The sequence below is a fragment of the Sphaeramia orbicularis genome, chromosome 8, assembly GCF_902148855.1.
Source record: "Sphaeramia orbicularis chromosome 8, fSphaOr1.1, whole genome shotgun sequence".
NCBI lineage: Eukaryota > Metazoa > Chordata > Actinopteri > Kurtiformes > Apogonidae > Sphaeramia > Sphaeramia orbicularis.
Genome location: NC_043964.1, coordinates 42,296,996 through 42,318,336, shown reverse-complemented (window position 1 = coordinate 42,318,336; position 21,341 = coordinate 42,296,996). Strand labels below are relative to the sequence as shown.

The following is a 21,341-nucleotide window of genomic DNA, read 5'->3' as shown; positions in this document are numbered from 1 at the left end:
CTGGTTCTGGTGGTGGATGTGCTGCTCTGACAGTAGGATGACGTGCCGGTGTGTTCATTGTTCTTCTGTGTATCTCCGATGTGCACATCAATCAGAGGAATGACCTTTTTCACATTATTAACAGTTTCTCAGTGTCACCTCTAAGTGTCGCCAAAGGTTCCAAAGCACTAGAAACGTGCGTACGCCAGCTGTGGACTTGGCGTGAAGGAGCGCACATTTCCACGGTCATTTCAGTCTTTATACATCTGAACGTGAGCGTGGAAAAGGGCGTACGCCAGGTTTTTGTGCGTACGCACGCTTTGTACATGAGGCCCCAGATGTATAAAACTGAGCGTACGCCCGAATCCAAGTACATTTCCTTTATTCATCCCAATCAGCGTGGAATTGAGCGCATATGTTGGAGTACCTGACTCCTCCCTCTCCACGCCCACATTTAAATATGCAAATCAGCATAAACGGGGTCTGCAGGTGGGATTCCCTCTGGGATTCCCCTGTCTGCGTGATCAGACGATGACGTCAAGGTGGACGCGAAGCGGAGGCCGAAACAGGCGGAAGGACAAAAAAGACGAAATGAGACCGTTTGAGGAAAGAGTCGCCGATATTGTGACACTTTTCTTACAGGGCTGACGCGGATCACCCCCAAGATAAAAATATATTTAGTATTAGTGTCAGTCACACATGAGTTCATTCTACGGGTCATCCAACAGTCTGATCACAGCCAAACTAGATAAAGGTTCATGCGTAATCATGTCAGGATATCAAAGAGGAAATCAAAGACTTTGACTCATGTTTAATCACTCAATTTATTATTTTCCAACAATGAGACAGTAGTCGGTCAGACGCAGTGTCATCCTCCTGTCACAGAGGTTTCTTGTTGACTCCCCAGCGTTAGCCGGTCCTCCGGTCCGCCACAGCCCACTGCTGATGCCCGTCCGACCGACATGGGTCGAGTCACAAGAGGACATCATGAGGACAATCGGCGGAGTCAATGAGCGACTGGACCGACTAATAAATGTTCTCACAGACATGAACACTATATTTATCAACCAATGAATTTTATGTCCTTGTCTCTTTGCTGTTGCTGAATGTCCATCCGGGCAGGATTGGCATTGATGGATACAGGGTCTAATTGGTTCTGGTTCTGGTGGTGGATGTGCTGCTCTGACAGTAGGATGACGTGTCTGTGTGTTCATTGTTCTTCTGTGTGTCTCCGATGTGCCCATCAATCAGAGGAATGACCTTTTTCACATTATTAACAGTTTCTCAGTGTCACCTCTAAGTGTCGCCAATGGTTCCAAAGCACTAGAAACGTGCGTACGCCAGCTGTGGAGTTGGCGTGAAGGAGCGCACATTTCCACGGTCACTTCACTCTTTATACATCTGAACGTGAGCGTGGAAAAGGGTGTACGCCAGGTTTTTGTGTGTACCCACGCTTCATACATGAGGCCCCTGGTATTTACAGAGAATAGTCTAATATCATATTTCTCTAACAGTTCCCTTGTGAGACATCAAAAATAAATTTAAAAAAAGAAATAAAGATAAATATTTTCTTTTCAAAAGAATATTTAATTTGTTGGAAAATATTAAATGGGCTATAGAGTATGTTAAACATATTGGCCACCCCTCTTTCCACACTGTAGGTAAAAACAAATACACTTATGCTGTTTTTGCAACATAACTAAAAAGAAAATCCAAATCCCAATGATAATATACATTTTTGCACAAATATACCCTGATCTATAACATTAAGTGACAGGTACCCTTGTAATGAAACAACAAATTATCATTTCTCATATACAGTATACAATCAGCAGTTTAAATATGCCCAAAACAATAATGTTCGATTTGGGGATAAAGTGCAGAAACAGAAGAAATGGAACACTCAAATAATATCAAGCACTCACAAGTCAAACTCCCTCTCCTTATTTCCCTGCTCCACAGTGGCTGAACAGGTACAAATGTGAACTTTCATGGGCCTTGTTGTTATATTCTTAACATTCATATTTTTTCCTGTGAGGTTGTGAACAAAAGTCATCGTCTACTTGAGATCACACATCTCAGCCGTGTCTCCCTCACAGCGTCGAAGCCATAACCCAGCATAGACAGCCTGGGTGAACTTAGTCTGGACTCTGTGGAGGAGAGTCATGGTTTTACAAACACTGTAGAAAGACAAAGTCCCTGCTGTGTGATCCAGGTAAATCCCCACCCTGGAGGAATGAGGACCAGACACTGGAGTTGAGATATTGTCATGTACAAATGTATAACAACCTGTGTTACATTCCAGTGCCCAAGACTTCTCGTTGCATCCAAGCCCACATTCCTCCCTGGTTCCTTGTCGTCTTATGTCTTTGTATGCAACTCCTATATTTATCAGTCCCTTGTACTCCACCTCCCAGTAACAACGTCCAGTCAGACCATCTCTACCCAGGACCTGCTGCCAGTGAACAAATCTATCTGGATGATTAGGATAGAACAGATTACTTCCGATGAGTGTTGTTTTTCTGTTCCCCTCAGACAGTAACACACGGACATTTGTTGTGTTTGGATCCAGTGTGATTGAACGAAAATATTTCAAAATTTCAGGCCTGGTTTGAGGCTCTTTCTTTGGCAATAAAACATCCACATTAATCACTGACAATGAGACTTTAAGCCATTCTTCACTCAGAACAGCTTTCACTTTATCTGCGGCCTCAGAGACAGCTGCCTTCACATACTCAAAGTGCAGCGGTGGATGGATCTTGATGTTGGGTAAATCAGCAGATTCACTAAGACATGGAAGTGAAGGGTAGTTATTTAAAAAATAGATGTGATCCTCAGAGTGTGAGACCTGCTCCAACACAGCGTCTTTGCTCTTTAGCTCATTTAACTCCTGCTGAATCTTGTCCTGATGCTCCTTAGCTCTACTCACTTGGGTTTTTTGCTGAGATCTGATCTGCTGCTTTGCGTCAGTGCTTTTTTTCTTAATGAAACGAATCAAATTGGAGAAAATCTTTTCACTTTCCCTCACAGCGTCATCAGCAGAGTGGTTGATAGCCTCGACCTCTTGTTGAATCGCCTTTACACGTTCCTCTCTTTCTTGGATACTCAGTTGGAGTTTTTGTCGACCTGAGCTAAGCTCCGTCTGCCTCTCAGCCAGTTCTGCAGCTGCTGAGACTGTCATGTGACCTTTATGTTCATCCATTAAACACAGGTAACAGATACACTGATGATCAGTGCGGCAGAAAATCTTCATCACCTCATCATGACGAGAACAGATCGTCCCCTGAAGGTTTAAGGTGGCATCCAGCAGCTTATGCTTTCTTAATGGAGCCACATCATAATGAGGCTGGAGGTGTTCTTCACAATATGAGGCCATACACATGAGGCAGGACTTAAAGGCTTTCAGTTTTCTCCCAGTGCAGAAATCACATGCCACATCTTTAGGTTCAGCATAGCAGAGATCAGGCGAAGCTGCTTCAGGTCCAACTCTCTTTAGATCTTCTACTATCTCTGCTAGGATGGTATTTTTAACCAGAGCAGGCCTCGGTGTGACGCTGTGTCTGCACTGAGGGCAGCTGTGTGTTGTCTTCTGGTCCTCGTGCTCCCAGAATCCCTTAATACAGCTCATACAGTAACTGTGTCCACATGGGATTGTCACTGGATCTTTAAAAAGGTCCAGACAGACTGAACAAGTCAGTTTTTGACGGTTCTGTGCCATTTCTCCACTTGACAACAAAGTTTTCACTCTCGACTAGCAGATAAACAGTGGGTGCTCTTTGCTAAACCAAAGCCCAGCTCATTTCCTTGACATGTATCTGCTGATCTGCACAGTGTGGGCGTGTCTGTACGTACATGTGGTTATACAGCGCTCACACCAATCTGTATACTTAGAGATCTGCAGGCAAGAAGGGGAGGGAAGAATGCAGGATCTGAATGGACTTTAGACCTCTGACGAGAGCATGTAGGAGTGGTCTACTAGACTGCACTGCATTCTGGGAGAGAGAGAGAGAGAGAGAGAGAGAGAGGAGAGAGAGAGAGAGAGAGAGGAGGAGAGAGAGAGAGAGAGAGGAGAGAGAGAGAGAGAGAGAGAGAGAGAGAGAGAGAGAGAGAGGAGAGAGAGAGAGAGAGAGAGAGAGGAGAGAGAGAGAGAGAGAGAGAGAGAGAGAGAGCCTGTCCACACGAAAATGAAATTATGTCAGTCCACAAAAGTTTAATAATATTGTGTGGGCATTTCATCCACATGACACCAGTCGGTGCCCAGTGGTGTTTTTTGAGAACAGGTCCCAGAGCAGAAGAAAGTCGCAACAAAGCCCTCGCATTGCCTTGTGGAAAGGCTTTTTTTAGTAGTGAAATTTATTTTATTAGATAAAGGTAATTCAGAATAACTGAACAAATTCAAACTTTGCAATAGATGAAATATAAGGCAAATGTTTCAGTCAGTCAGACCAAACATTGGACGAGGTAAGCAACATCTCCAAAGACCTTCAGGACCTGCAGGTTTATCCAGAACATGCAAGCTTTTCCCCCATAAGATAAAACATTTATTTATTTTGTTTATTTATTTATTTTTAATAAAAAATCAACTGTATGTGGGGGAAGTCAATGAATCAATGAATCAATGAATCAATCAATCAATCAAAATTTATTTATATAGCGCCAAATCATAACAAAAGTTATTTCATGGCACTTCACATATAGAGCTGGTCGAAACCACACTCTCAAGCCTATTTACAGAAACCCAACAGAATCCTCCAGGAGCAAACACTTGTGAGTGGTGACAGTGGAAGGAAAAACTTCCTTTTAACAGCAGAAACCTGGAGCAGACCCAGACTCCTGGAGGATGGTCTGCCTTGACCAGTTGAGGTTAAAGAGGGAGGGTAAAGGGAGAGAGAGAGAGAGAGAGAGAGAGAGAGAGAGAGAGACATGGTTTAGAATGGGGGAAGTAGGGGGTGACACATGGATGCAATGGATGCACAGCAAACTGAACTTGAACTGTTAAAAAGTAGAACAGCTGGTGTTAGTATAATTACCAATAACCAGAACAAATGTCCATAACTGTTAATATTACTACTACAAGTATTAACAGTGGATATACTACTACTGTAACTTTTACTACAAATGATAGAAACCTCTACCATCTATTTAACTATATAATAAACACCATCAAAACTACATGGATATGTCAACGATGACGATGAAGGCAGGAGAGAAGAAGGACCACAGCAGCAGATCCAGAGATGATCCAAGGAAAACCTGTGAGGTGATAAAACAGAGACGCTGGGGAAGAAGTCAAGTCAGCAACATGTATTTGCTGGGGTGTAAGTAGAAGAGAAGATTAGGAGAGAAAAGGTCAGAGAAGAGGAGGAGCAGAGAGGAGGTCAGAGAGAAGGAGGAGCAGAGAGGAGGAGTATTCTTGTTTGTTTGCAGTGACATTTTGGAAAATTACATATGTTTTTAATTACAAGCCACTGAATCATTTCATTCTTACCTTTTCACTTCTGTTTGTAACAGTTTTGTGCTCAACAGAGTGTATTCTTGAAATTCAGCATGGTGTTAAACTGCTGTGTATACAAACATATAATTCACATTTCAAGACAAATACATATTTTAAAGCACTGGTTCACTATCAAAAGCCTGATTAAAAGTCTTATTGATTGGACAGGAGCAAGTAATTCGCCAACAAAAAGACATATTCTCACTGCAAAATAGGATTGCTTGAGCAACAAATCAGAACTACTGACAGACTAAAATTAGGCGATCACAAAAATAACTTTTTCATTAAATGTAGCACATGGAAAAAAAAAAGTCAATTCAGTTCAATACCTTTGTTGTCCCCTTGCAGGTGTCAAGGCAGTAACGTTCAACAGATGTGGCGCTTTGAGGAACCCTGAACACAGCTGAAGTCAGTTTAATAAATTACATTCAACATATAATAAAGGAGAGTTTAACATTAGTTAAGTGTTCTTAACTAATGTTAAACACATGAAGGAGGCAAGATATTCCTTATATTCCTTATATTTGGTAACACATGAAACTTTAAACTATAAAAGAACATATTATGCAAAAAGTGAACAAGCAGAAATTCTAAAACATTATAAAAGGGAAATAAAATTGATTTAAGGTGGATAACACTTCTCATATATAGCACATACATACAATTTTGAACAATGGTAAAAATCAACTAGAAAACTAAATCTTAACATGCTATATCTAAACAGGAGTGCACAAGGTACTAATGCACTGACATGGCATTTCAAAACACATTTTTCTTCTACTGTGACATTGGTGGGAAATTCAAATGAACTATTTTCTCACAAAGCCTTTAAATTTACTTGTATGTCACTGTGTGCACAGCTCTTAGGTACTTGTTAGATTCAGACGATATACTGAGAACTGACTGCGACACTAAGATTATCAACTATTCAACAGTTCACAAGAGTCTATATTGTAATAACCAGCTTTAATTTTACACTCTCTTACTGGGACATCATCTGTGGTATGAATGGAGAGGCTTCTTCATTCTAAAAATGTGTTTTTTTTATGTCTTTAGGAGGTGAAGATTCCTCAACGGTACAACAAACCAAACCTCACCCTGATCAAGAGTCCAACTAGTATTGTGCAAGAACATAGAAAGGAACATTTTGACTGATTTAATATAGCTGTTTATCTATAATTGCAGTAACCAGACATTACATTATGGAGCTTTTTCCCCCTAAGTGAATACACTGTATATGCAGCGCAAAGGCACACCAAGAGGGAGAACACTGACCCTGTTTTTTTTTTTTTTTTTTTTTCTGAAGACAAACATCTACAGATGGATTTAACCTCAGGGACATTTTAACCTTCTACAAGCTGGGCTGAATAACATTTTAAATGTTTACTTAAAGCCAAAATAAGTGCTTTTTAGATCAGCAAAACTGTGTCTGGCACTAAATAAATAATTATCAATATGAAAAAACGCTGTTAGTCTTAAATAGTTCTGAATCACTTGTACTCGGATTGACCTCTATAAAGACAAACTGTCAACTAATGGTTTATCTAGGGTTTTTGTTTTTATTTTATTTTTTTATTATATATACCAACTGTTTAACTAAATACTTTCAATCATATTTTGTGGTACTGAAAAGAACTGTCTTAGATGAAAACACAAAAAACCACAAACAGATTCTTAAATCCTGTGTTTTAGTCAATTTTGAAAAAGAAACAAGAAAACAATACTCGACTGTAGGTCTTAAAATCATTTATTACATTTGTCTCAGTGATTTAGTGAGTGAAGACTGTTAGTAAAATAAATGTCAGTTTAATACACAGAAGCAGTGAAACAGAAAATCTAATTTGTAAATACAAAAATAAAGGATAATGCAACAGACTTGAATCCAACATACAGTATGTGTCATATCTGATCAAAAATCTAGTTCAGTCTTCATTTGTTTGTTCTACAGGTCAAAAGTAAATTAAAAAAAACAGCCATGATGATGTTTCTTTGATCAGAGTAATACAAATATATACACAGTCTCTGACAGCATTATGTTGGTTTACATACAGTACTGCACAAAAGTCTTAGGCCAACATTAGGATTGTTGGTTTGGTAAAGTTATAAACATCTCACATCTACATTCAAGTATGTGCAGCAGTAAAAACAAATGTTTCAGCTAAAAACAGCTTCAGTAAACCAAAGTGGTTTTTAGTGGATTTACTGTGACCCCCCCCCCCCCCCCCTTTGCAGTTAACATGGCTTTAACCCTTTTGTTCAGACAATATTAGATTTATTGCATTCATTTTCTGATGTTTTATGCCAGGTTTCATTCAACATGTGTCAGATGTTTCTAACTGTTTGGGCTGCTTCTTATCATGGGGTCAGGGGTCACACTAAATAGTGACTTTAACCTTAAGAACTCATTTAGCTCAGTTTTTGTGTATCTGTTAAGACTGGGCACATATTCGTGTATTTTCTTGTTGTATCTGAAGTTGAAGCTCAGAGGGGATCAGGTTTTCTCCGTGCAAACACAAAAACTCTGGTAACTCTGGTACAGATCAGGAGGGCATCTTCACCGTCTGTTTTTAAATCTCATATATGTTCTCCATGGCCTTTGACACAGCATTAGTTATTGCGGAATCTGTCATTTTGTCTCACTTTGCTTGTGTTTTATGTGTTCTGTGTATTTGATTGTTTTTAGAGATTCTATAGTTTTGCTGTGTTTCATTGTGCTTTTATATATTTTATTGCAGTGCTTTGGTCAACTTTGTTGTTTTACATATGCTTTATAAATAAATTTGAATTGGAGGAAATAGAATGAGAAATCAGTATTTATGCTTATATCAGCCCTGCAAAAACAACAAAGCTAAAGGTGGCAAAGTAATGTATTTACATATTCTGTTTAATTCGAGCATTCAAACCATTTAAAATGTTAATAAATCTTTTAAATTGCACTTTTGTTATAATTTTCATCTTTTAAAAGGCACTGAAAACATCTCTTGTAATTCATATACCATGTGTTTGTTATAGCAGTCCCAACTACTAATGTTAACTAGACTTCCATACATTTCCTGAAGGAAATGTAACCCGTGTGCTTGCCTCTTGCCGGATCGGTGGACTTGTGCGATGTTAAAGCAAGAAATATCTCCCATTCACTTCCTATGTGAGTCTGTGTCAGTGTTTGTGGACTGACGTCACCACAGACTTTCTGTAGACCTGTATTCAGATGAGAAGCCCCTCCCACAGTCTGTGTCAGTCCTGTTAAAGCAGTGTTTAAATAGGCTCCTTTAATTAAATAGTTCCGTGTGTGTGTATGTGATCCCAGGTGAGCTCATTCATTTCATATAAAGAATTTATGGGAAGTTTTTCAGCTTTTTTGTATTTATATGTTTTTATATTTATTCTTATTGCGTTCATTATTTCTTATTTCTTATTTAGATTTATTTTTAATTTCACTGTATCTGTTTTAGTGTATCTTTTTCTGTGCAGCCTTAATTATCTTAATTGTCTGCAGCTGTACCACACAAACCACATGTGCCGTTACCATGACAACGAGCAGCACAGGCAATGAGGACACAGACACAAGCATGCTCATCTATGACTGAAACACTGAAACAGCTCCCAAACAGCTGCTAATTATGGGAAAACCATAAATGATAGGTGAAAACTAACATAATCGTGAACGTCAGACAGACCTGGGGAACACAAAGATGTGGGTTTTTTGTCTGTACTGTGAGAAATGACGAAGTTATGACAGTGTAAAAACAGTCATCTCACCAGGAGCACAGCGATCCATTTAACACTGATTTGTACTGCTTTGAATAGGAGCAGAGGAGGGATTTGTCCCTAAACTAGTGCCTGCCATTTCACTTTAGAAAGAGCTAGGTCTTCAAACATGGGTTCATATGAAGCCCAGGAACCGTGGTTACATTTTTGGGAAAGATTATTTGCCTCCTATGTATCGTTTGGCCAGGAGGGCGAGTTGTTCAGAAAATTTTCAGGTGAATTTTCACTGCTCCTCCACTCTAGGTGATGACATCACCCACTCTAGCAGATCAGATTTTCACTCAACTCAGGGGTTTTTGAAGACTCACCTATTGAAAACCCTAAACCCCATCCTCATACCACAGACATTTTTGGAGAGATGACAAAATGCCTGTGTTTTAAAGTTTAAATGAAGTCTGTAGGTGAAAGTATGGTGAAGCAGTAGTGGTTAGAAAATAGACAACTTCTTTGTCACTCCCATTGAAAATGAATGTTTTTTTCTTTTTTTGCATTTTGAGCAAAAACCATAAGTGATATCGTTACCACGTGACCACACGGATAATCTTTGTGCCCAGCCGAACATTTATGCGTTGACAGAATAATTTTAGCATGAATCGTTTGGGAATGGTAGCCACATGAAAATGGCCCAAATAATTTTGGATGGAAAAATTTGACCGGTTTTTCGCAATTTTAACAAAATCCGTGCATTGGAATGTCAAGCCATATACATAGCACATCTTTCGAGATCAGGCTGCACATTTTTGTAATAAGATATATTGGTCTGTTTCCAATGGTCTGGGCCGCATTTTTTTTTTCAAAGTTTTTTGTATAATAATAAGTCATAAAAAAATAAATAAATATGACGAACAATAGTCCCCTGTGCATTGCATTGCAAGCACACGGGGGAATTAATTTTAAACCTTTACATCTCTTGTATTCATTGTTTTCTTTAATCGACATAAATTGTGAAAAAATCTCATCTTCCTTTACATTCATACATTTCATCCAGACAAAATTCTGTACATCAAAGTGGGGATTTCTCAACCACTCTAAAATTTTATTTTCTTTATTATGTGAACTCTCATCTGACTAAAAATTGAACTATGTTAAACCTTCACCCTCAAACTACAGTGACATCTCTTGTTTCATAGTTTCACTTTTGTGAAGACATTAGGTTTCACCTAATTCACCTCTCGATACTAAAATCTTTTAAAGTCATTAAATAGTACTTTGTAAACATTTATTTCAGATGTAAATTTTATCCTAATTCTCAAACACATTTACTTGTGTCAGTTCACTTAGATTATTTCATCCAGACTTCTAATTGCTTCGTCTTTAGAGATTTCATTCCAGGAACTGGGAATTTCTCCATGACCCTTGAACTTTAAGTCATAGTGGTGTTCCAGTTTGTTTTTGAACCTACAAACAAACCACTGCCAGTATTTCAGCTTAGACTCATCAGGCGTGATGATCCAGGTATCATACGGGGGTCCTGCTGTTTGGAATATTTTATAGGGAATGACCATGTCTGAATCATGTCGAGGATAAAAGTAAGCATCACTTGCAACATTTGTTGTGCAAAAGTCAATGTCCATTTCTCTTGAGATTCTGTCATGTTTTCCATTGATTGCAGTTGATCGATGAAAAGGGACACAGTGTTTGTCAGGACTGTGATCCTTCACCGTGTTTGTACAAACAGCTGCACAGAAAGGACATGTTTCCCAGCAGCAGTCACAAAGCTGATCAATGAGAATCTGATCAGTCTTCAGCCTGAATTCCTTCATCTTATCCAGAGAGAGGGTCCTCATCTCCCCAATGATGGGTTCAAGGCCTTTCTCTGTCTCTTCTTTTAGAAAGTCAAAGTCATTCACATCATTGAAGTTTTGTGAAGAAGCTGAGACAAACATTAGCGTATCTTTCAGCAAACTGGAAAACTCCTTCAGCCACATGTTTATGTCTCCTGCTTGGGCTTTGACTTTGGCTGTAGCATCAAATAAAGCCATATTTATCAGGTAATTGATGTTGTCAACATTTTTCTTGAGTGTATTCTGTGCTTTTTCTCTGTGGTCCATGTAGATGTATTTGTCCACTTCATTTTTTATGAAACTCTCAACATATCTCCTTGGATACCTTATGTAGGTGATGTAATCGTTAAAGTTTTCTTTCTCTGCCAGTGACTTCAACACATGTTTCTCCAAGTTCAGCCTGTTCCCACTGAATGCTGGGAAACTACACCTCATCTCTTCAGCGAGATCAATGGCGGTCTTAGTGCAGATGGCCTCAACAATAGAACCTTTCAGTTTTTCACAGATCAGTTCTCTAAGCGCAATAGCAGATGAATTTTCTTTGCAGAAGCTCCTGAACATGCAGTAATATTCACTTTTCTTACTTTCTAAATACATGTGTGCATCATTATTCATCTTGAACGTTTTGTGAGACTCTAAAAGCCAAGATTCTGCTCTGTCAAACACGTACAATAAGAGATCAATGGTGAACTCCTTCTTCAGAACATATCTCCACTGGGATTCAAACTCTGTCACTTCTGCTTTTACAGTTTTGGCAACTTCTTCCAAGTAGGTTAAACTGTAGCCTCTTCTTCTAACAGGTTTGCTCTTAATTACATCTATAGCCTGTTTTTCAACACTGTTGATCAGATCCCTGATCAGTTGTTGGTCGTCATGTTGAAAACATCCCCTCTTTACCCAAAGGGATTTGGAGATTTTGTATTGTTGTTGTTTTAAATAACCAGTATAATCTCCTCGCTCTGATATTTTTTTGTAGCTGCCAGATGTTTGTGATTCATAGATACGATTCCAGTCAATACCAAGTTCCAGAAGAACAAGAAGTTGATCATTCTCCAGGTCAATGTCCTCAATAGGTTTTATGTCTTTGGTTAATTCACTAACCCAGTCTTTCCAAACACAATTGAACTGGTGTTTAATTTCATCTTCATCTTTTGCTCTGTCTTTTAACTGGAGAGCGAATTCTTTGCTCTTTTCCAGCAGCTCATACTCAAACTTTGTCTTCTTTTCACCAAGCTTCTCACATGCTATCTTCTGTTGAATAACCTCATCCAGTTTTTTTTTGAGTCTTCCCACCTGTTCATCATGAAATCCAATTATTTTGATTTCAAACTGTCCTCGCCACTGAGCCAGTATTTCTTGATCTTTATCATCCTCAAAGTAAAATGTCATTGCAGTTTTAACTTCTTCATATTTCTTGCTCATTTCTTTGTAAAGATAACTGAGCTCAATCTGGTCATGTTTTCCATTTTCTATTCTGTTATGCAACTGGTTTTCAATGGTCAACATTTCACTCCTCAGGGCCCAGATCCAGTTCCCATACTGGACCTCAAGTTTTCTGTAAACTGCAATTTCACGTGTGTTTTTGAAGCTGAAAACAAAGTTTTCATTCATCAGAGCATTCCAGAGGTCCTGAACTTTGGTTTTGAACTCAGAGAGAGTCACTCCAACAGACGGTGAAGCTTTGGAGAGGATTAGGCTCTTCAGGTCTTGGATGCTCTCACTGTACCCTGGATTTGGAGGAGCCATAGGTGGACTTCCCTCCCACAGCTGAGCAAAGTATTTCACATCCTCTTTCACATCAAATGAAATGACGTCATTGAAGCTCTCAGCTTCAAAAACCTCTTCTTCAGCAGCTAGTCGGGCCATTTCATCAAGTTTTTCTTGCAGACGTCTCTTTCCATCCATGTTTTTCTCTACAGCTGCAACATCTGAGACATTCTGATGAACAAACACACAACGTGGAAGAAGTTTAACTTTCTTCATCCTCATGAAAGCCTGAACAACAATCTGCAGAACATCTTCCATCCCAGCTGGATTTTCTCCAAAGATGTTAATCAAAGTCATGTTTCCAACGCCAACAATAAATGTTGCCAGTTCATTGTCGTGGTGAAGGGTGGAGTTACCCTCCAGCTCAAGAGCACGCAGTCCCTCAGTGTCCACCACAAGAACATAGTCAAACTGAAAGTCTCTCTTCTTCTCATCTGATACTTTGACCAGCTGCATGAAGGCACCCCTGGTGCATCTGCCTGCACTCACAGCAAACTGGAGTCCAAACATGGCATTCAGCATCGTAGACTTTCCACTGCTCTGTACGCCCAAAACTGACAAAACAAAAATCCTCTGGTCTCCAAGTTTCATGATGACCTCATCAAAAAGACTTGAGATCCATGTTAAAGGCACATGACCTGCATCTCCATCCATCAGCTCCATTGGGTACCCTGATATCATCAGGTCAGCAGCCAGCTCCGGGTATTTAGACCAGTCAGTCAGTTTATTCAGTGTTGGTTTGTGCAGACATTCATGGGCTTCATAGATCTGTCCCATTTCTCTGAAGATGTGTTCCAAACCAAATGTTGCTGACTGGAGTTTTGATGATATTTGTTCAAGTTCAGTTTGTTTGAGTTTTAACTGATCAGATTTGTCATGTTTCTTCTTCAATAACAAAACCTCTGACCACTTTTCATGATAGTTTTGGAGAATTGAAGAAAGATCCTCTGTGGCAAGTGCATTGACTAAGATCTTAGTCCATTTCAGGAAATACTCTCTCTCTGTTGGAGGTAAAGATGAGAGGCTTTCAGTGAACGACTTCATCACTTCACTACAGGAAACAGTGCATTGATTTCCTCGTATTTTCTCCAGTTCTCTCTTCTTTTTACATTTCTCCTCCTCAAGGCGATCTCCTTTAAGGTGATACAGGCCTTTGTTTATTTTGCACCAGTCATGCCACAGTTTGCCTTGACATGGAAGAAATGTATCTTTGATCTTTGAAACATCCACCCCCTGAACCAGGTTCAGTATTTTCATGGCAGCAGACTTCCCCTTTTGACAGAGCTCATCATCTTCATCCATTCGGATTCCACAGACTTTGGCCATGGTTTCAAGCTGAAATGATTCATGTGGACCAGACAAAATGTTTCTAATAATTCTTTTTAGCTTTTCAGAAACATCTGATAGGCTTCTGTCTTTAAGGCCCATTATGTAATTTCTGTTTTTCATCAGAACTACATCAGAGTCATTATCAGCAGTAAGAAGAATGAGAGGCTTGTCAGACTTGAAAAGTCCTGCAATCACTGCAAAACTCCCATGTTTTTTATCTAGTGTTGGTACAAGAACAACATTGACTGAACATTGTTGCATCAGGATGTTTCGCTGTGTTTCACTTGTCAGAGCATCACCATGAAGATTACAGAATGCAACACAGTCACTGAAGGCATCGTTGGGTTTTCCAGCAGGGCAGTACCAGGCGATCTCTGCTACACCATCAAACAGATGGCGCGATTTGGTGCTGCCTGGACAGTCTCTGTGGAAGAAGGTGTTGTGACGGTCATTGATCAGAGTGTTCATCAGCTGAGATTTAGACACTGACAGTGAACCCAGGCGGAAAAATGACACCATGGGTGTCTCAGCTTTACAGATTGGCATAGAGTTCATGGTGACAAACTTTGATTCATCTTTTGATTCAGTTTTCCTCCATGTTTTTTTGATTTGTCTGAACGTCCACAGAGGATACACGATGTCCATAGTGACTGGATCAGGAACAAGTAAAGGTAAGGCATACTGACACTGTGATAGTTTTGTGATCATGTTCTGCTTCAGAAAACTGTCTGAGCAGTGAAATACTGCCATCTGAATGTCCATCGGATGTATAGTACTCATTTTTGTGAGATTCAAGTCCATACTGCTCCTAAAAAGAGAATCTAAGTCACTGTCAGAATCAAACTCTGAATTTATCATCTGAGTGTTGTCCTCTTTTACAGGCATATATCTGACTCTGTAGTCTAACATCATTAACCTATGAAGAAAAGTATGAGCCAGATCTTCCTCAGTTGTATCATTACTGTCCTGTTTCATAGACAAACCTATTTTCAGAAACTCTGCTGATGTCAACTTGTGTTCATAATTGTCTTGAAGGTGAAGTCTGGTGAGCAGTGTTTCAGTTTCTGTTTGATGTTGCTCATCTTCTGATGTCTTCAGTGGTTGCTGTTAAGAAAAAAGTCTTTATGTTCAGTTTGTAAAGAAATATATTTTCATTTCAATTAAATGAACATGTGAGTTATATAAAGTTCATTACCTTTTTTACATTTCCATCCATGACTGAAGAGCCTAAAATACAAGAAAAAACTGAATAATTGATCATAAAAAAAAATTAATATTTGTCTTTTTTAAATAATTTCATACATTCATGACTATGAATTAACCTCCTAAGATCCAGCTATGTTTTTTGTTCACATTTGTGACAAGAATTCCTCTCCTTTATCTTAAAAAAAAGCCATTGCAAAGGACCTTCAAAGAAAACAAAAATGAAAATGTATCTGAAAAAAATGCATCAGTGTGATGCTGTTTTCAGTCTAGACAATTTTTTCATAAAAAATTCTGAAATTTGTATTCTCCTGGGTCTCAGGAGGTTACAAATCATGTTAATTACCTCTCTCTGTGGTTGCAGATGGTGTTTCAGAGTCTTCTTCCTGTAAGTCTTCCATATCATTAGGTGCATTTGCAGGCTCAGACTGAAACAAACACCACATAACACTTCATAAGAATATTTCACAGTAAAGATCCATAAGATCACGTGTTGTCTTGTATTGTAACAGTTACAAAGTACTATTTAAGTAGTAGACAAATTGTAGATTGCAGGTTTCATCTGACTTTGCAGATTATCATATTCTGGTTGGTGATGATTTTAACCTGGTTAGTAATGCTTTGATAGGTCTGGCCAACCCCTGGCTTAATGTCATTCCTGTTACTGGTGAATATACACTACTCAAAAAAAGTTAAGGACCACTTTTTAATTTGTGTATAAGTTTTTTATATGAGGTATTCTACTTCTGGAAATACCCCAATACAACTGTCCTGAATGTCCTCAAACACACTGTAATCAATTTCACACATGGTTGGTGTCAGTTGTTGCATAATGTCTCTGGCATCATTGCACATCCTGAAATGAGGGCCTATAGGGGTGTCAGCTGACCACGTGAAGTGGTACAAAAGTGGGTGCAAAAGCATTTTCTGTCTTTAGTCTCCACAATCAGACAACTTGGTGACAACAGCAATGCCGAGACACCACCTGAGTGAACCAGAAGTTGCCAGAGCCCTAGGGATGCTGGAAGCTGGCCTCAGTCAGCGAAGAGTAGCCGAAATGATGGATGTGTCGCACAGTGTCATCAGCAGAGCAAACCAAAGACACCGAGAGACAGGGCTATACTCCGAGAGACCCCGCAGTGGCCGACCAGTTGCAACAACCCCTAGAGATGAGCGCTACTTGACGAATCTCAGCCTCCGCAACCGCTTTCACAGTGCACGTCGCCTCAATAATGACTTCGCTGCAGCAACTGGAGTGATTGTTTCCACTCAAACAATCCGTAACCGACTTCACCGAGCCAATATGCATGCCAGAAGGCCAGCTCAGTGTGTCCCACTCGCCCCTGCTCACAGAAGAATCCGTCTCAACTGGGCTCAGGAGCATGTCAGACGGACCCAACAGCAATGGCGCCGAGTTCTGTTCACAGAAGAGAGCAGATTGTCCCTTGACCACAATGATGGACGTGTGAGAGTCTGGAGGCGACCAGGAGAGAGATTTGCCGACCCCTGTATTGCAGAACATGACCGTTATAAGGAGGCAGCATCATGGTGTGGGGAGGCATCGCCTATGGCAACCGTACTCATCTCTACATGGTCCCTGGGGGAGCAGGGGTGAGTGGGACACACTGAGCTGGCCTTCTGGCATGCATATTGGCTCGGTGAAGTCGGTTACGGATTGTTTGAGTGGAAACAATCACTCCAGTTGCTGCAGCGAAGTCATTATTGAGGCGACGTACACTGTGAAAGCGTGTATCTGCTTTTATCACAGTCCTTGGTTGTAAACACATTCATTCATTCATTCATTCATTCAATTAATTCAGAAATATCATACTATTATTATGTCTGTTGTCTTCACTTCAACATTAATTTCTAGAGATACAACTGAGCAGTGGATGTTTATTTACTTGCTACTGACAGATGTGTTTAAGATATGTGAAGAAAATTCAGGAGTACAATGATTATTTTAAATCATTCCAGTCTGTGCAGATTCTGAAAAACACAGGATAAGAAGTTGATATCCTTTGTGCAAGCACGTATAAAAGTTCATTGGTGAATACTGTAGAGGGGAAGGCACGCCCACTGTAGGATGTTTGTGTCAAAATGTTTCAATCAAACAAACAAAAAAAAAAACTCAAAAAAATGTTTTCACTTCAATCAAAGAAAAAATGTGTTCAAATGCAATTTTTGGGTCTAATTTTTTTGTATTCAAACACCTTTAAATTTATTTATTTTTTTAAATTATTGATTTTTTTTTTTTTTTTTTTTTATTAAACTTTCTTTTTTTTTTTTTTTGATTGAAGTGAAGTTTTTGGGATCGAATAATAAAGACACAAATATCCTACCCATAATATGGCCTAAATACAAAAAAGATGACTTCAGTCAAAAAATAACTCACATCAATAAATAAAAAAAAAACCTTTTCAATCCAAAAAAAATTGAGACCCAAAAAATTGCATTTGAACACGTTTTTTCTTTGACTGAAGGGAAAAAAGTTTTGATGTCTTTTTTTTTTTGAGTGTTCAAATGCTATTTTTTTGGATCTCAGATATTTGTTTGCATTCAAACACTTTTTTCCTTTGATTGGAAAGGGGTTTTTTTGTATTGAAGTGAAGTCTTTTTTAATTGAATTATTAATTTATTTTTTTTATTGAAAATATATTTTTTGGGTTAAAGCAATAAAGAAACAAATCTACTTTCATATGTAACCAGCCATGCACCAATCTAACGCTACCATCTGATTAATGCCAGAACCAGAAAATGATCAGCTATAGATGGGCAACTTTAGACCTCTGACTCTTATGAGTGATAACGATAAGCATTTTGCAAAGACCCTTGCAAGGGGAATTATAATGTCCTTGATATATATTAATCAAGCAGGATTCATATAAGGCTAATATGATGAGACTACTCCATGTTTTGAAAACAAGGGAAACAGCACTTCAGAATTGTACCAAATTATTAGAATGTATCAGATATAAGATGTTATAGATCATATTATACATAGAGCCTGCACATTGCCGAAAATCCATCACACATGTACTGACCTGGTTATGATGTATACATGATGGATACAGTCAAGCACATGTAGCCTTGTCCTAATGATATTGTTTTGGTTAGATGTCGCTACAAAGTTGTGATATTTTCTTGGTGTGGACATGAAACTATATTGTATTAAAGCCTTAACCTCACTCAGTCAAATGGATTATTGGAATGAACTGGAAACTGCTCCAGACTGGTTCAGCGTGGTTAATTGAGATTTTATGGATATAATTTCAATGGAACAAACTGTTCTAGTTCTCCAAGACAATGATAGACCTGATGGTATTCACAGTCCTTGGACTTTTGTCAGATCCTGTCTTGAAAAAAGCCTAATTATTAAACTTCTGTTGTTACATTCTGTATCTATCTTGTAATTTTTTTCTTTGGGAAGTGTTTTCTTATGTGATTTATGTTATTAGACAGTATTAACAACAAACTAAAAAAGTTGTAGCTGAATACCCCATTCTCATTCCCCTATAGTTTGCACAAAAAAATGAAAAAAGTTGTCTTTCAACATGGTGATTATGCATACGTATAAAAATAATTATTAAATGTTCAAATTCTACAATTAGTTTCTCCTAAAGCCTTTGACAAAAAAATAAAAAATAAAAATAAAAAATAAAAAATACAGAAAAGAAATGCAGACAGATTTGCAGCCAAGTGATCCAAGTTCACCCTGATAAAAACAGAAATAGGCCCAGTCCTCACTTGTGCCAAATCTGAACTGACATCAGATTGTTTGCATTGAAAAAGAAAAAATGATACTAAGATCTCACCTTAACCTTTGATGGCTCAGAACTTTCTTCTGAAGGCACCTCCTCTTCTGTGTAACGAGATTAAAAGAGCTCAGTGTATCAGTGCTAAACATCTGTTCCACACTAGAGAAAGATCATTTAGTGAATTATATTCACATTTGCTGATACACACTTTTGTGTTACAGTATTATTTGAAATCATTATTTTTTAACAGTTTAACATCAGTTCTCTCATTACCAGTAACTAATTTATCTGTTAAAAATAAATGAACTGCTTAATCAAAATAATTAACTTATCAATACAGTTCTTATTACATATTGAGTACTTTTTTTTTTATCACAGATGTTTTAAACCAGGAGCTAAAATTATAAAGTCCCCAAAACATAAATTTCAAATCAGCAATGTAAACCTCAAAACAGTAATTGACGCTAATTACTGTCAAACATTTATTTTCCATATAATTTGAATTACGATTGTACAAGATGACAGTGGTTTACCAGTGGAAATGCTGAAAACACGAACTGCCAAATCACTGCTAAATGAGACTGTGTGGATGTAAAGATCACTTCTTGTAAAACATCATACCAGTGGAGTCAGATTTAGTCCCATGTCTTCGCTGGTGGATGTTGTTCAGAACTCTTCCTAAAGGCCTTCCTGCATGGGGAAAACAATCAATGCTATATATGGTCCTTTTTTCTTATAAGAATGCAATCACCCGAAGCACTTTGTGATGACTCACATTTTGATTACTAGCTCTAAATTAATGGTCCTTTTTCTCAGCAACTGTTATGGATTACAACAGCATTTACTTTGTAATTTCATTACATAACTATTATATGTCACTAGTTATTCCTCAGCACTGCAGAGAAACCATGTGATTAGCATCTGAACATTTCTGTGAGTCTGCATATAATAAGCCTGTATCATTACAAATCAACCATGTTTCATACATGTCAGAATTAAATGTCTGCAGACTGAACAATACCTTTGGGTTTGAGTAGAATGACTTTAGTTTTACCACCGTTGGCAGGAGGCTGGACTGAAAGAGAAACACATAACATCTCTTCAGACTTACAGTAGAATGAAACACTTTTAGGTGCCTGAACGTTTGGCAGTAACATAAGAAGATATTTCTGTATGAACTGTGTGTACCAGTTACCATGTGTTTCATTGTGGACAGTGTAGTTTATAAGATTGTCCCTCTGAGCAGTAAGATTAGTAAACTGAGGTGCGCTGACAACACCTCCTTTCTGGGCAGTGGCACTCCAGGTTCCTGTTTCTGAGAGCGAAAAGGACAAAACAATTAATAAATACACACCAGTTACTGAAACAAAGGTTCACTTACATTTGCTGCACACAAACAGATACGAAGCATAATGTTTTAGTCCCATTTGTTTAATTTGGTTCTCTTTATCTAGGTTTAAGACTGTGGTGAAAATCTGATTTAATTTTAGGTCATATTTTTGCAAAAACTGAGAAAATTTGAAATGATTCACAAACTTTGAAGCACCACTGTATATTCCTTTTTTTGTTCCCTTATGTATTAACACACACAGAATAGAATCATCCAGAGGCTGTAAAAGAGATCTTCATTAAAATGTTACCTCTTCTCTCTGAGCAGAGTTCTTGCTCTCCTTCCACTGCTGAGCTCTTTTCATTGTTCCCTAAGTTTTCAGCATCACTTGGTTTACTCTCTTTATCACACTAAGAAAATATAAATGCTCACCTTTAGTTCTTGTAGATACAAGTACAACGACATAATGTATGTATATCATATGACAAATAACTGCATATGTATAATAACACATACTGTTGGACCAACATCAAGCATAAATGCTATTCAAAACAACATGCACATATGTGTATTTAGCTTTCTCTACTTGAAGACAGTGAATTACAAAGAAGAACACTTACACATGTAATGATCGAAATCATCCGACTAAACACGTTGCCCATATCGTTTCACATTTGCTCATGGTCAAGTGAGATCTTGTTTTGGTCACCACCCAACACACCTGTTTGTCACTAAGAGAAATGAATAATAACATTTGTTGAAAAAATGTTTCAATTGGTTTCAGATTTATTTCATGCAAAAATTAAAGGAACGAACTGTATTAACAATTACATTTACACTACATTATAGTAAGGAGTATGAGCAGCTTACATACCAGATGTATTTTAAGCTCAAACCAATTCTTACAAATATCTAAATAAAACCTATTT

The 21,341-nt window shown here is 38.3% G+C and overlaps 2 protein-coding genes across 2 annotated transcripts; both read right to left on the bottom strand.

Annotated features, from left to right (window-relative positions):
- Positions 1-1,376: 1,376 nt before the first annotated feature.
- Positions 1,377-3,803, bottom strand: LOC115423583 (tripartite motif-containing protein 16-like). The gene has a single exon (XM_030140461.1). The coding sequence runs from the start codon at positions 3,695-3,697 to the stop codon at positions 2,039-2,041; it is 1,659 nt and encodes a 552-aa protein (XP_029996321.1). The 5' UTR covers positions 3,698-3,803; the 3' UTR covers positions 1,377-2,038.
- Positions 3,804-10,134: 6,331 nt separating this feature from the next.
- Positions 10,135-20,626, bottom strand: LOC115423571 (interferon-induced very large GTPase 1-like). The gene is made up of 3 exons (XM_030140444.1): positions 20,619-20,626; positions 15,317-15,339; positions 10,135-15,225 (listed from the first exon to the last, which is right to left on the bottom strand). The coding sequence occupies exons 2-3, from the start codon at positions 15,335-15,337 to the stop codon at positions 10,519-10,521; spliced, it is 4,728 nt and encodes a 1,575-aa protein (XP_029996304.1). The 5' UTR covers positions 15,338-15,339; positions 20,619-20,626; the 3' UTR covers positions 10,135-10,518.
- Positions 20,627-21,341: the final 715 nt, after the last annotated feature.